The 16,217-nt window shown below is 40.2% G+C and overlaps 1 protein-coding gene across 1 annotated transcript in view; it reads left to right on the forward strand.

The window, feature by feature from the left end:
- Positions 1–16,217, forward strand: part of SNTG2 (syntrophin gamma 2) — a 350,315-nt gene that overhangs the window by 150,985 nt on the left and 183,113 nt on the right. The window contains exons 5-6 of the mRNA XM_017514037.2: positions 12,653–12,696; positions 12,795–12,836. Coding sequence (XP_017369526.1) covers positions 12,653–12,696; positions 12,795–12,836 — 86 coding nt within the window. The remainder of the gene's footprint in view (positions 1–12,652; positions 12,697–12,794; positions 12,837–16,217) is intronic.

The raw sequence follows: 16,217 nt of genomic DNA on the forward strand, positions 1-16,217 counted from the left end.
TCAGCAAGTTCATTGTTCACATTTAGAAACACTATTGATTTCTGTATGTTGATTTTGTATCCCGTAACTTTACTGAATTCATTTATTAGCTCTAAGAGTTTTTCTATACAAGATCATTTCATCTGCAAAAAGGAACAATTTGACTTCCTCTTTTTCAGTTTGGATGTCCTTTACTTATTTCTCTTGCCTGACTGCTCTAGCTAGGACTTCTAATACTATGTTGAATAAGAGTGGTGAGAGTGGGCATCCTTGTTTTGTTCCAGTTTTCAGCTTTTCCATTCAGTATAATGTTAGCTGTGGGCTTGTCATATGTGGCCTTTATTGTTTTGATGCACTTTCCTTCTATACCTGATTTATTGAGAGTTTTTGTCATGAAGAGGTGTTAATTTAATCAAATGCTTTTTTTCCTGAATCTATTGAGATGATCATATGGTTTTTAATTTGCCATTGGGTAAGGAATGTAATTTACTTATTTCTGCATACTATGAATAATGGAATCATGATTATATCTAGAGTCTACTCATTTCACCATTTGGGGGTGTATAAAGACAAAATTGCTTTTTTAAAAATGAATAAAATAATTATATATATTTATTATACATATGAATACATATAAAAATTTGAAAAAATATATTCCATGAATTTGAATTTATTCTTATGTTAACAGGCTTTGCAACTTAATGAATATCTGCTTTATACATTTATTCATAACTTATTTATGTTTCATTTAAGTGATGCCTCTATCAATACAAAATACATAGTACAGAAATAGTAAGTGTTTGAGAAATGAATACAAGCCCTGGTCACCCTGCTTCTCTCAGAACTTCACAGTCTAATCTGAGTTTTCTGTGTCAACTTTCGATATTGTTTATATATTGGCATGATATGGTGGAGGATGAAAACTGTGTTAAAAACTAGGACTTCTTCAAACTAGGGGTTTGACTTGTGGACAGGCTCTGCACTTGTCCAGCAGACCCTGGAACTCTCCTTGTCCAAGGCTGATAGCCATTAGCCAGGAGGAGAGTGCACCGGGAATGCTCAGTTTGCCTTTTCACAGCCACTTAATGTGACTTTCTTATATTCCAGTTGGTTTTTTAAAAATGAAATCTGCATTTTTGACTTAGGAACTGTTAGGAAATAATTCAGTTTGTGATGAGGAAGCTATTATTACTCATCTACTTCCAGTGATGAATGGCAGATCCATACACCTAAGAGTAAGTGTCTGGCCTTTCCATTTTCAGAGAAAAATACTGTACAGCAGGGCAATCAGTCTTGAATAAACAACATAGACATTTTATGCAGGTTGTTTTTAGAAAGTACCCAAAGTGTGATGAGACAGTTCTTGAGATAAGCTAAAGGATTTGCTCTTCATTCATTCATTTTTCTAAATATTCTAACAAATGATTTTCCAAGAACATTACACATGGTTCTCACTGTTTAGCTCCCCTGCAGAACATCCTTCCTTGATGCTGTTTTAGAGTCACTGGCCTTTACCAGAAGTCTTTATGATAAATGACAAGATAAAGTTTGTACCTACATGTTCTGCAAACATGCTTCTAAACTCAGTGTCCAGTATGATACGTTGTTTCATTTATATAAAGGTCTATGTCATTATTTGAGGTTCCATCCCAGGGAAATGTGTCTCTTCTGGTAAATAGACACAAATAAAACATTTTGGATACATTGGGCATTGGAAATTAATAATTTCATCATGGTTGTCTCTCATTTGAATGCCAAACCGTAGAGCCAAATATGAAGATCACCTTTGTGACTGCATTAATGTAACTTTATATGTATTATTTGCCATTCTAATTAGTCCTTAATGTTTGATTTTTTAAATTTAGCAATTTTATTGTATGCATATAACTTATGGCATTTCACCTTTAATCCTTTTGAAGTGAAACTGGAAACCTCAACCACCTCTGGTTTTCATGGTGTTGACTAGAACTTGGTATGAAAGGATTTCTGATGAGCTGTGCAATAGACCCTGCAGTCAGTGTGTCATTGCAGACTTTATTGAGACTGGGCAATGTGGCCTCTCATCACCATCAACAGAATGCCTTTAAATACCTCTTTAATATTTTATAACATGTTATCTTCATTATAATTTAATATATAAAATATTTTACAGTGGTGTCCACAAGGTTGTAATAAAAATTCCTGTAGGCCATATATCCACTTAACATTTGTAGGGAGCAAGCCTACTTCTAACTGATTGTAGAGTTCCTGATAATAAAGAGTTACAAACAAAAGAACTCATTCATCTTAAATTCTTGGCCAAAAAATTTAAAAGCCATATGTGCATGTCCCATTTTTCTTGCATATTTTACCCAGTGTGAGCAATGAAAATATTTCTGAGTCTGTAAGTCTCTGGCTTCCATTACTACTTCTCCATAGTAAATAGGCTGAGATTCATAATGGACATGGACATCCCAAATTCATGGATGACATTCTTTAGAGCCATTTGGTGAAGTGACAACATAATTTTTGCATACTGTTTTCTAGCACACTCCGAGAATAAGCTCACTGTTTAAAAATAGCAATACGATTTTCTCAGTTGAATAAAACCAACTCATATTTATGACAAAGAAGATACATTTTAATTTTTCCTTTTGGATTAATGATATTTTACAGAATAAAATCTTTTTCTTGCATTACAATTTTTCCAGCTAGAAAAATTCAAAAAGAGCTGTAACACTGCTAAAATTATTTTAAGAAATGACAATTAATGTTTTCTTTTTGAGACATCATCACAGTTGGTCTGGTAGGGGCTCTGTCTCGATGACTCATCCAGCCTTTCAACATTTCTTCCCCCTCCTCGAGAACTCCGGGAAACATTTTACTTTATTTAAAAGAATGTACTAGGCCCATCTTTTTGGAGTGACCTGAGAAGGTTTTGTGCCCAAGTCACAAAGCATGTATTTCTTTTCTTGCTAAGAAGCTTGATTCATTTGCTGGAGTACAGTGTTAGAGATTAAAATCTCTGTGTAGTGGACCATTTTTCACAGCCCTTCGTACTGGGTACTCTGTGGACGTAAAGAAGGTCTGTTGAAACTTTGTGTACACATTGGCACTACCAATTTAGAGTTTCATTTGCCGCAGATAGCTAAATCCTGCAACCTGTCATCAATACCATAGTAATTTTCCTATAGTTTTGACTAAATGGTAATAAAAAAATTTAATGATCTTTGTTTTATCAGGTAACACAATGTAAATTCAAATAATCATTATAGGATTTATACAGTCAACAGGAGCCCCAGACAAGATACAGACTCTGGCTCTAAAATGCCTTGCTAGTGAGATGCAGTCAGCTCTCTGTGTTGACATGGTTTCCATTTGTAAGACATTCCGGTCTGTTAAGATTACATAAACACTGTCTGATTTATTCCTGAGTTAATTTGCTTAAGTTAGTATTAATTAGAAGATGTGTTTTGACTGACAGTTCTTAGTGTCTGAGTTTGGCTAATGTTTCTTTCTTAGTAGAAACATTTAGTTGCTGGCGCTGTATTCTTGGTTATCAGGATATAAAAAGGCAGTTTAAGTTCCAGCGTCGAGCTGAGGGGATGGATTCAGCCATACCCCGGTCTTCGGTGCACAAGTTTCAAGTTGTTTTTGGCAAATCCATTTGCCTTTCATTCTATCAGATTATGTATTTTAGTGATATCATTGGAGTCTACGCATCTTTAAAGTGAGCTCTTTAGAAAATGATCACAAACATGGGACATACTATTCATTTTCCTTAATGTAAAGTTTCAGAGAAAATTCAGAAACACTCATTCTTCTAGTTCACACCGTTATGAGGGTCCCTTTAATCCATTTGCAAATCCTTTCTCTTTTGAGCTCTTCACCTATTGTGAAAATGTTTCCATTTACTTTCACCTATGTTCTAGGCTAACTGCTTTTCTCTGAACTATCAAATACACATTCCTATACTGATTTTTAACATAGTCTCTGCTAGAGGTTGCGGTGAGCCGAGATCGCGCCATTGCACTCCAGCCTGGGTAACGAGAGCGAAACTCTGTCTCAAAAAAAAAAAAAAAAAAAAAAAAAACATAGTCTCTGCTACATTGTTTTACAAAATATTAAGTTGAACTGTAAACTTATTTAAAGCTTCAGAAACCTTTTATTTCAAAAATAAAATTAGAGCTTATTTGATCAGATAATTTTCAAACATATATATGTATGGGTTAATAGGTTTGACAGCAACCCAAGAACACAAATATAGTCAGAGCCACGGGGAAGTTGAGGAAAAGCAGCACTCCTTTTTAGACTCAGTGAATGACCTTGGATCACCCCAGCTGCTGCTGTTTCAACACCATGCAAATTACCTGAAAAGAAAAAATTCTTTCTTGGTGGTGGCATCATGAAGTTATATTTTTATATGAAAATGTCCATGGTTAATTAAAGAGAGGATGTAGGCAATTTTCCCTTAAGTTTTGTCACGTTATCTTTTGATCATATATCTGGGTATTAAGTAAACCGTGAGTCTGTTTCTAGGTTGCCTGTTCTGGAGGCAGTGGGTAGGGATTGAGGGAGTGATTCTGGAGGGGAATGGTGGGGTTGGGTGCAGGTCAGCTGCTGTTGAGTGGGTTAGCTACCCTCCACTGTGTAAGCTGAGCATAAGCTGTGTAAGAAGCTGAGAAATGTGTAAGCCGAGTATACATGATGCAATCCTCTAAACCTCTAGAGCAAACAAACGCCCACTCACCCTCCCTCTGGTTTCAGAGCTAAGCACCGCCCAGAGCCCCATGCCCTGCACCTGCTCCTTCTCTCCTGAGGTCAGTGTGAACCATGCTTTTGCTTTTCTCTACAGTTCGACCACATATGTGTCCCCACATGACACATTGTTTAGTTTTGCTTGGTTTCGAGCTTCACAGTGATTAAAATCATACCACATGTCTTCTGTGCCTTCCATTCTCTGCTAAGTGTCAAATCTGTTGACATGCACAGCTGTTGGCATGGGTGCGTGGTCTGAATTTTGACTCTGAGGTCCGAAATGTTCACTGTGGGGTGATAATTACGCCTTACAAGTGGGGTGTGATGTGGTTTAAGTAAGTCCATAAGGACTATGAAGGTTGTCTGACCTGTAAGAAATGCTCAGTAATTTTAGTCATTATTAATTCAAATAAATAAAAAAATCTAACTCAGTTAATATTAAGACTTGGTAACGAATATTATATAATGCTACCCACATGTATATGTGAATAAATATTTAATAGAAGTGTCTGAACTTTACACATTCTAATTAATTTTTAAGAAAAAACTTATGTTCATAACACAGTTGTTTGAAAACCTTGACCACATTACCTTTACATGACCTCTGATAACCCTATAATTACTTTATCTTGAAAAAGCAAGTATAATAAAACAGAAAATATTACCTCATTATAACTTTTTGCAGAAATTTGAATATATGGATTAAAATGCATTATGCTGTATTTCCATTTTGTATAATGAGGCAGCGGCCGTATTACCATAGGAATTAACTAGAATCACTTTTCAGCTAAAATCAGCAAATCTTGCAGATTTTAACTATTTGCTAATCTGACCAAATAGTTCATTTTAATTTGGGGCATTAATTAAAATTATGAATTAAAATCAAACTTTTATGGTTATATTTTATTACTCATTTTGCCACTTTTTCATTTTTTTAAGGCTAAAAATGGCCCTCAAGTGAAAAACATTTCACAGATTTAATTGGAAAGTATTTGTAATTACCTTTCATTCAATAACCGGGAGTTACTCTCCTTCCTGCTCCCTTTCACTGAACCAAAATTGCTTAAGAAGGTTGGTTTTAAGCCCACAATTCACAAGGGTTCACACTTTTTTTTCTTTCTTTTTTCTTTTTAGGTGGGTCTTTATGAGTAGTACAAAAACACGTTCGCACTTTTTAATGTTGTTTGTAAAGTCTGGCTGTGAATAACTACGTTCAGCTCCATTATGTGTGGCTATTTCCCTGGTCTGTTTATTTCTTAAGCTACATTTAGGACCGAAGCACAATCATGACTTAACCTTCTGTGAAAATTTTGATAGCACTTGAATTTTGATAGCTTTTAAGCTAATTTAGTATAGTCAGTCTATTTAAGAACCTTGAGCATTCTGGAAATGATGAACTTAAGGTTTACTGTAAATTCAGTTATCAGTAGTTTTAATAACCCAGCTTATTGCCACAAACAGAAGGCAAGAGGAAACAGCAAAAAAGCCAGTAACAAAGAGATAGTGAATTCACGCAGTGTTACTCTTGCTCAGGGACTCTGGTGGGGCCTGAGGATAGGCCGGACTTCCCTTTGCCTAGCTGCCAAATGCCTAACCCAAGTGACAGTTCCAGAACTGAGGGAACCTACCTGTTCCCACTGCAAGAGGAGGGAGAAAATGGAGGTGAAAAAATGGAGAGTCAGTCAACAAGTGTTGTCTCATCACTTTACAATTATGTTTTTTTTTTTTTCCTGCTGTTCAAACTCCTGAGTTTTAGTTAAGGAAGGATTTGCACATCTTCTTTAAGGATTTTAATTGGATCCTTTAATTTTCTGCAAAAACTGCAAAAATTGTATGCCAGTGCTTTGCTATTTACCTGGATTGCTGCTGGCATTTTAATTTCATTACTTGAGAATTTATAATATTATGTTTGTGCATACAAAAATTATGCACCAGCTCCTTGGGGGCCTCACTAGCCCCACTGCCTCAATGCCTGTAAGGAAGCTTTCAGGACCTGCAGAGCCTTGAGCTCTCCCTGTGGGAGACGAGTGAGGACCACTCAGCCCTGAGCTGTGCTTCTCCCAGACTGAGGTCCCTGGGTGGCTTCAGAGCTCAAATCAAAACAGAAAATGCATTGACTCAGCTCATCAGGACTCTCTCAGCATCTGTGAAAAGTTTTAATGAAGTGGACTTCCCCTCAAGTTAGTGCTGCTGTGCTCCCCATGGGCATGCTGGGTGAGGAGGCTGCAGTTCATCGTCACTTCATTAAACCCCAGGCCCTGCAGAAAAGCCCGGGTCCAGGGAGGCTGCTGCCCTATGTGAGTTTTCCTGCCATCTGGAGGCGGCTTCTGACCAACTGTAGAACAAAATAGTCCTCATTGCGTTAGTTCCAGGCAAGAAATAGCAGCTCATTCTGAAAACTCTAGATACCGTTCTTTCCAGGGAATTTGGTTATGCATTTTGTTCTCTGCTGTTCTGTAGGATCTCAGGCACACATGTGGCTTGTTGACAAAACAAAATGCTGCTTTCTGCTTTAGGTTAGAAAAGTCAGATGTGTCTTCATTGGCGTTCATAAACAAGAGATTAATAAGTCAGTTACTCTGAGTGATTAACGTAGCTGTCATTTTAAGAACATATTGTCTCCTCCACTGGACTTGTTCAATGACCACTTTCCACAAGTAGCTAAAATTCGTTTTGTAAAAATCAGTGCCTCTAAATGCACAGAGATTTTTATTTCATATAGATCCATTCAGACCATGGTGTAAAATAATTTGGTAAGAACAACCTTATCTCTATAGCTTTAGACAACCTGAAGCTTAGTTTCTGATGCATCAAGTAGGTATTTAATAAAGGTGGTGCTTCTTAAACTCAGGATTGAGAAGTATGACAATTAATTGGCCACTTGGCCTCCTCAGCCATGATCCATTAACTAGATGCTAGGGCAGGTTTTTGTCTCTGAGGCTCAGGGGCCAGAAGGAGCCCACTGACTGTGGCTAACATATGGAAATATGTATTCAGAAAGAATATTTTGACAAGTAATCATCCATTATTACTGGTTTACAGATGCATTTCAGCCATGTGGCAAATGAATTGATCTTTATGTTTCAAAAAATGAGGTTAAAAAGGGCTGCATGTCTATACTGCAACTCATTTTTACTCAGTTACATTGAAGTTTAATCTAGACTCTTTCAATGTGTACATTTTTTTTTTTTTAAGATGGAGTTTCACCATGATGGCCAGGCTGGTCCTGAACTCCTGACCTCAGGTGACCCACCCACCTCGGCCTCCCAAAGTGCTAGGATTACAGGTGTGAGCCACCGCGCCCAGCCACGTTTGTTTTTTTTTTAAACAAATATAAAATGAGCCAGGCTTTATAAGAGGGCCCTGGAATACAATAAATAGGAAGAAAATGAAAGAAAAAGGAAGGGAAGAAGAAGAGGAAGAAGAATAATGAGGAGGAGGAAGAGGAGGAGAAAAAGGAAGGAAGGAAAGAAGAAAAAGAAAAAGAAACAAAGAAAAAGGAAGGAAGAAAAAAGAGAAAGAGAGGAAGAAAGGGAAGAAGGGAGGGAAACACACACCCCCTGATGAGAGCTTACAAGAAAAGTAGAGCAGAACAGGGAGGTCTCATTAGGTTACCCGTTAAGGAAAAGCGCCCCTGGGGGGAGGCTTTTGTGGACCCTAAGAGATGCTTAAGGCTCCCCAGGCGCATGTGTGGGAGGAGCCGCAGCAGGGCGGTGAGGGCGGCAGCAGGCAGGTACCTGAGGAACCCAGGCCTGTCTTGGCGACCAGAGGGGTCCTGAGAGGCTTGAACCTAGCACAGGGGCTTGGAAGCCACATGTAGTTTGAGAGTGAGATGATGTGATTAGCGTTTTAAGAAATCACTTTGACTACTCCTCAGAGTCTGTGGCCCAGGAGGAAGAGTCAGAGTGGACAGCTTCATTAGAAGGCTGGTACTGCAGCCTGGACTTGGCTGACTCTGTGGTTTGGATGGGGCTAGTCCTGCACCCTGGACGGGGCTGACTCTGCGGCCTGGACATGGTTGACTCTGTGTCCTGGACGGGGCTGACCCTGCACCGTGGATGGGGCTGGTCCTGCACCCTGGACGGGGTTGACCCGGTGGCCTGGACATGGTTGACCCTGTGTCCTGGACGGAGCTGACTCTGCACCGTGGATGGGGCTGACTCTGCGGCCTGGATGGGGTTGATGCTGTCCCCTGGATGGGGCTGGTCCTCCAGCCTGGATGAGACTGACTCTGCAGCATGGGCAGGGCTGGTGCTGCGTCCTGGATGGGAAGGTTTCATAACCTGGTTGGGGCTGGCCAGAATCTGTATTAAACTCATATCATAGGATGTGACAATTTTTAGATGTTTTGGCTTCATAATTCATAGGACCTCATGCTGCTGAGCTGTGGGGATTTTATGCCCCACAGAGATTTTATCTCCCTTTGTTTTATAAATACAACTACAGGTAAAAGACTCTAAAAAAAATTCAGGAAATATGGGGCAAGGAAATACTTATACTTTGTAAATAGCAGATATTAGCAGTTAAATAACAATAGTTTTTAGACAAAGTCAATTTCATTGAAAGTCAATAATTATTTGGATTATTTGAGTTGAAATGATGAGAGTTATATACTAGAACATGGCATAAGTTAATGACTGATGTGTTTCTTATGTGGGATATTTTTGTATTCATTTTTCTAGAGTCCCATGGAAACAGCTTACGGGACAGAGTAGTAAGCCCAGGGCATGCAGGGCCACACCTGAGAGGTGGCATGCAGGTGCACCTGGCTCACCTGTTCCTCAACCTACAGCTTAGTCTCTGCCTCATTCTATACCTCACTCTATATCTCACCCTACACCTCACCCTGTACTTCACCCTATACCTGACCGGACACCTTACCCTCTACCTCACCCTCTACCTCACCCTCTACCTCACTCTATACCTGACCGTACACCTCACCCTATACCTCACTCTATACCTCACCCTATACCTCACCCTGTACCCCACCCTGTACCTGACCGTACACCTTACCCTCTACCTCACCCTCTACCTCACCCTATACCTCACTCTATACTTCACCATACACCTCACCCTATACCTCAGCCTGTATCTCATTCTGTGCCTCTCCCTATACCTCACTGTGCAGATCACCCTCTACCATATTAATTATATGATCTATATAATCACTACACATGTGTAATTTAACATGTAATCCACAATCCGTATTAATTATATGATCTACATAATCACTACACATGTGTCATTTCATGTGGAATCCTCAATCCATATTAATTATATGAGCTATATAATCAGCACACATGTAATTTCACATGGAATCCACAATCCATGTTAATTATACACTATATAATCACTACACGTGTAATTTCACGTGGAATCTATAATCCATATTATGCACTCTATATCATCACTACACATGTGTAATTTCACGTGGAATCTACAATCCATATTGATTATATGATCTATCACTACACATGTGTAATTTCACATGGAATCCACAATCCGTATTAATTATATGATCTACATAATCACTACACATGTCTAATTTCACATGGAATCCACAATCCATATTATACACTCTAATCACTGCACATGCATAATTTCATATGGAATCCACAATCCATATTATACACTCTAATCACTGCACATGCATAATTTCACATGGAATCCACAATCCATATTATACACTCTAATCACTGCACATGCATAATTTCACATGGAATCCACAATCTATATTAATTATACACTCTATATAAGCACAACACATGTGTAATTTCACATGGAATCCACTATCCACATTATATACTCTATATCAGTACACGTGTAATTTCACATGGAATGCACAATCCATATTATGTGATCTACATAATCACTACACATGTGTAATTTAACATGGAATCCACAATCCATATTATACACTATATAATCACTGTGAATGCATGATTTCACATGGAATCCACAATGTGTAATTTCACATGGAATCCACTATCCATATTAATTATGTGATCTGTATAATCACTACACAAGTAATTTCACATGGAATCCACAATCCATATTAATTATATACTCTATATAATCAGTACACACGTGTAATTTCACATGGAATCCATAATCCATATTATATGATCTATATAGTCACTATACATGTGTAATTTCACATGGGACCCACTTGTTCTATGGGTACTTTTTTCTGTTAGGCTTTGATTCCCTTAAAATTTAGGGTTGTAATGCCTCTGAGGCCCCAGCTCAGAGCCCATTATTCCAGATAATCAATAAATGTTTTCAGGAGGCAGCCCACCCTGGTGTGGCTAGAGAGGGGAACAACAGCATGTGAAGAACAGAGAGACAGAGACAGAGAGGCACAGAGACAGTGAGAGACAGAGAGACAGAAAGGGCAGCGTGGAGCCGGCACAGAGGAGAAGAGCTTCCACTGCTGCATGTGCTACGGCAGCATTGCCATGGAAAGTTTCGGTGCAAATGAGAACTTTGTTTGAATCAGCACCATTGCTGTACAGAATCGGTACCGTTATTACGTACAGTGATATGAAGACTACACTTTATTTTCAGCATGATTTAATATTTGCTAAACACAAGAAATAGTGTTTAGAATTGGCATTTAATCTGTCTATAGTTTGTCAAGAATATCCCCTTTTCAAAGAATAGGTTATTACTTGTTTTTCACTATTTAAACAAGACTTACAATGGAAACAAACCTATACGAAGGCAGAAATTGGGGAAAAAGCCTCAGATTTTGTGCAAATTTGTTCAGTCGTATTGAATGGGGCTCTCTCTGCCTCTATGACGATGGAAAGGTTAAGCAAAAACATGCCACATAGATGATAGTGAACTTTCTTATACAACGTTTTCCTCTTTTTTGTCTTCAATATTCTAGGTACAGTCATTTTGATTAGAGCAGTCCGTGTACATTCGTTTAGGAGAATGAGGGGAAGTGCTAAGTGGCTTTGGAAATTCCTTGTTTATTGCACACTTAATGAAAAATGTACATCAGATTTTCCATATCCTGTAACGAAATCCTTTATTAGGAGGAAGTGACGTTTGTTTTCCACATTAAACAAGTCTTCTGTGACTGGAAAGCAGCTGTCTTAATACACATATATCAGTCTCGTTTTCCTGAAGTGTCTGCCTATTGGTGTGTGTGTTAACATTGCCCACACCATGTGCACACATGCACACACACATCCATGTGTACACACAGGCACAAACACGTCAACACAGCCTCACATGCTCAGACTCACAAACACCCATGACTCCACCCACACCCACACATGCACACACACATCCATGTGTACACACAGGCACATACACATCAACACAGACTCACACGCTCAGACTCACAAATACCCATGATGCCACCCACACATGCACACAATATCCATGCGTATACACAGGCACATACATGTCACACTCAGACTCACAAATATCCATGACACCACCCACACACATGCACGTGCACACACACATCCATGTGTAAACACAGGGACATACATGTCAACATAGACACATGCTCAGACTCACAAATACCCATGACACTACCCGCACCCACACACTCACACACACATCCATGTGTACGCACAGGCACATACATGTCAACACAGACACATGCTCAGACTCACAAATACCCATGATGCCACCTACACGTACACATGCGCACACACATCCATGTGTACACACAGGCACGTACATGTCAACACAGACTTACAAATACTCATGCATGCCATCCATACCCACACGTGCACACACATACATATGGTCACACCCATCTGCACATGCACACACACACTCACATGGGCACATGCACACAGGCACACACAGGTGGCCGCTGTAGTTGCTGCAAACACTGTGCTTAAATGTCATAACAAAGCAAAGTATCGCTGAGATTTCTCTTAACACTTTTGCCACTTTTGCAACCCTGCAGCTGACCAGACAGGGATGTTGTTCGTAGGAGACGCTGTTCTGCAGGTCAGTATTGTATACTTTAATCCTTCACTTTATCACATTGTTACTTGTAACATATATTAATTATTATTCTCAAAATTCTTAATTTGTCATCTGTTCAGGTTAATGGCATAAATGTAGAAAATGCAACTCATGAAGAAGTGGTAAGTGAATTACGTTTTATAGTACATTTTATTTATTTTTTCTCTATAATTTATATGTCACAGAGTCTATCCATAGATGCAGTATTGGAATTGGAAAGAAAGCTTAAAAGGTTTAGAAAATCGTGTCAACAAAAGGACCTTAATGAAGTGCCCACTGTTGACTGCTGTGTGCTGACTGGGGCTGGGGAGGCACTTCACAAACATTCCTGTCAGCGTCCTCACAAATACGGTAAAACGCACTTGATCACAGACATACCTGTCAGGGTTATCACAAACATTCCTGTCAGGGTCCTCACAAACACTGTAAAACACACTTGATTAATCCCATGTGGAACACAAGGGCACTGGAATTCAGGGGGCAGGTGACTCGCCTGGGATTCCTGAAGGGTCATTATCGTGGTAAGCACAGGAGGTGCCAGGACTCCCTGGGGTCTCTGCAGTACCCCCTGGGCATAGGAGCCTGCGGGGTATTCATGCCTCTGCTCCCTGCTGGTTCACGGCAGCATGTGTGCATAGAATATGTGCCATGGAGGACATCAGTAAGGGCTCTGAGGCACGCAGAAGATGCTGGGGGTCAGGATGCATTCCGTGCAGAATTCCTTCCATGGAGATGAGCTTTCTCCAGTATCACCATCAGGTTAAAGGTGGATGAAACAGACATCTACCCCTGAGGTACGCTGGCTGTTGGGCAGAGAGAAGCCCTGAGCATGGCCTCACCATGGAGCCGATGCCAGCAAGCATGTGGTGGGGACGCAGGGTCAGTCTGGTGCTTGCTGGGTGGGGGCAGAGATGGAGATGGTATTACAGTGAGACATGAGGTGGAGGGTGGGCGAAATGGGTGAGATGCCTGCAGAGCAGTCCCTGTGCGGTAAGTGAGCCGGGGGACACAGGGTCAAGGGGAGAGGGAGCGGAGCCAAGTCCAGGATGCACACCTGGGGCCCAAGGCAGCCGCAGAGCCCTCTGGGAAGTTTAATTCTGTGAGTTGCAGCAAAATTCAAGCTGGCTGGTAATTTGTTAACTTGTCCCATGAATATTAATAGGCATATGTTCATTTCTTCTTCAGTGTTTATCTTTTCAATTAGCCAACTTTTAGTTCCAAGGAAGGCAAACAGGCATAGTACCCAGGAGTCACCCACCTGCATAGCAGTAGATTTCCGTGAAAGCAGGGCTGGCACCTGCAGCAATCCGTAACTAAATGGGGAATTGCTTCCTACGCACTCACTCAGAATTCATCTGTGTCTTCATCCAAGCTGTGTAGTTATGGACCTCTAATTTGTGCTGGGCAGAGGAAAGAGTCACAAAAAGGATCAACATGTTTCTTGGCCTCCAAGGCCAGAGAGTCTCGCGTAGATGAAGCGCCCTTTCCTTATGGTAGGAAAACACGTAACAATTGAAAGAAGGCAAAACACACCTTCAAGCCCAGATAGAGTAAAAGCATTATTGTAAGCAAAAAAAAAAATTTTTTTTTGAGATGGTGTCTTGCCCTGTCACGCAGGCTGCAGAGCAGTGGCATGATCTCAGCTCACTGCAACCTCTGCCTCCCGGGTTCAAGCAATTCTTCCTGCCTTAGCCTCCCAAGGAGCTTGGATTACAGGTACCTGCCATCATGTCTGGCTAATTTTTTTAATTTTTTAGTAGAAATGGGGTTTCGCCATGTTGGCCAGGCTGGTCTTGAGCTCCTGACCTGAGGTGATCTGCTGACCTTGGCTTCCCAAAGTGCTGGGACTACAGATGTGAGCTGCCACGCTCAGCCACAACAAATTTTTGCACCAGTGGCTCACAACTGTAATCCAAGCACTTTGGGAGGCCTAAACAGGAGGATCACTTGAGGTCAGAAGTTCAAGTGCAACTTGGGCAGCATAGCAAGACCATCTCTACAAAAAAAAAAACAAAAAAAAACAAAATCTAGTCAGGCCTGGTGGCACACACCTGTAGTCCCAGCTAGTCAGAAGGCTGAGGTGGGAGGATCACTTGAGCCAAGGAGTTTGAGGCTGCAGTGAGCTATTATGACCCCCTACACTGCAGTCTGGGCAACAGAATTAGATTCCATCACAGAAAAAGAAAAATACACACACACACACACACACACACACACACACACTAACTCATATGTAAATCTTATAAATGGAGCTATTTCAATATTGGACTGATAGAAATATACTTTTAAACCAAACTGATCAAATCGTATGTCTACATTCTTATGTGGTGCAAAATTAATTATTAGAGAAATGCTAATGAGACATACAATTTCAATTTTTCAGATGCATAAAGTTCCTTAAAATGTTAAAATTCTAAAAGACTTATAAATCATATGGTTTCACTTCCTCATTTTTCAAGTAAATTCTGGCTTCAGTTCTAAAAGAAAAATGTCAGTTCTACTCAATGCAAAGAATTATTTTTAATATAAAAACTAGACTCCCCTCCACAAAGTGAATATTTTTCAGTCCACTGCTTTGGAAAATTTTACTACTCTAGGTTGATAAAACATCTTAATACACATAAATATATGCACATTAACATTTAATTTCCCCCTTTCAATACATCTCTGCATTTTCATCCACTTTGTCATATAATACTGTAGCAGCTACAGCCGAGTAAACTGCCCGTATGCTCACTGGGCTAATTCTGAGACATGTCTCCCTTCATAGGAAAAGGGAGATTGGTGATGGCTGTCACTCAGGGTGACATCCCTGCAAAGACACTGATTGGGATGTTGGGGTTTGGGGGGGGAACAGGAGCTGCTGGTTCCTCCCACCCCTGTGCCTGGTGTGTGAGGATCCCCAGTGGAGCGGCTCTCCAGCGCCCCCACAGGCAGGCCGCAGAACGACATCTTGGGGGGCCCCAGCTCGGCTGGTGTCTGCCTTCAGTCGCCCCACTGCATGTCAGAACACGAAACTTTACAGAATGTCATTTTTCTACAATTCAGTGGGAAATGTTAAAAAGTCGTCTCAAATGTTAAAGTAAGATATTGTAACAGAAAATTACTACTAGTCTAAGTGACAGTCTAAGTTCTTAATTGCTATGAAAACCATTGATAAAAGTTGCCCTAATTGGAAACAAAAAAGTCACTAACACCTTTCCCGGAGCTTCCTTTTTAAATTTAAATTAGTCCTTTTAAAAAACGCGTTTCAGTCACTTACAGTAGCTTTTACTATGATTAAGAACTCCTGACAAATCCTGCCTGTAGGTCAGGTGACTTGGAACCTAACTGTTAGAAATAAAGCTGGCATCGTACGCTAAGAAAAATGGTGGGGTTGCTCTGGGCAGAAAGGAGCCTTCCAAACCACCTACTGTGAACAGCAGTTGGGAGCTGGAGTCCCCGTCACAGAAGCTGGCATCTTACGCTAAGAAAAATGGTGGGGTTGCTCTGGGCAGAAAGGA

This window comes from Cebus imitator, unplaced genomic scaffold, assembly GCF_001604975.1.
Source record: "Cebus imitator isolate Cc_AM_T3 unplaced genomic scaffold, Cebus_imitator-1.0 Scaffold512, whole genome shotgun sequence".
Classification (NCBI taxonomy): domain Eukaryota; kingdom Metazoa; phylum Chordata; class Mammalia; order Primates; family Cebidae; genus Cebus; species Cebus imitator.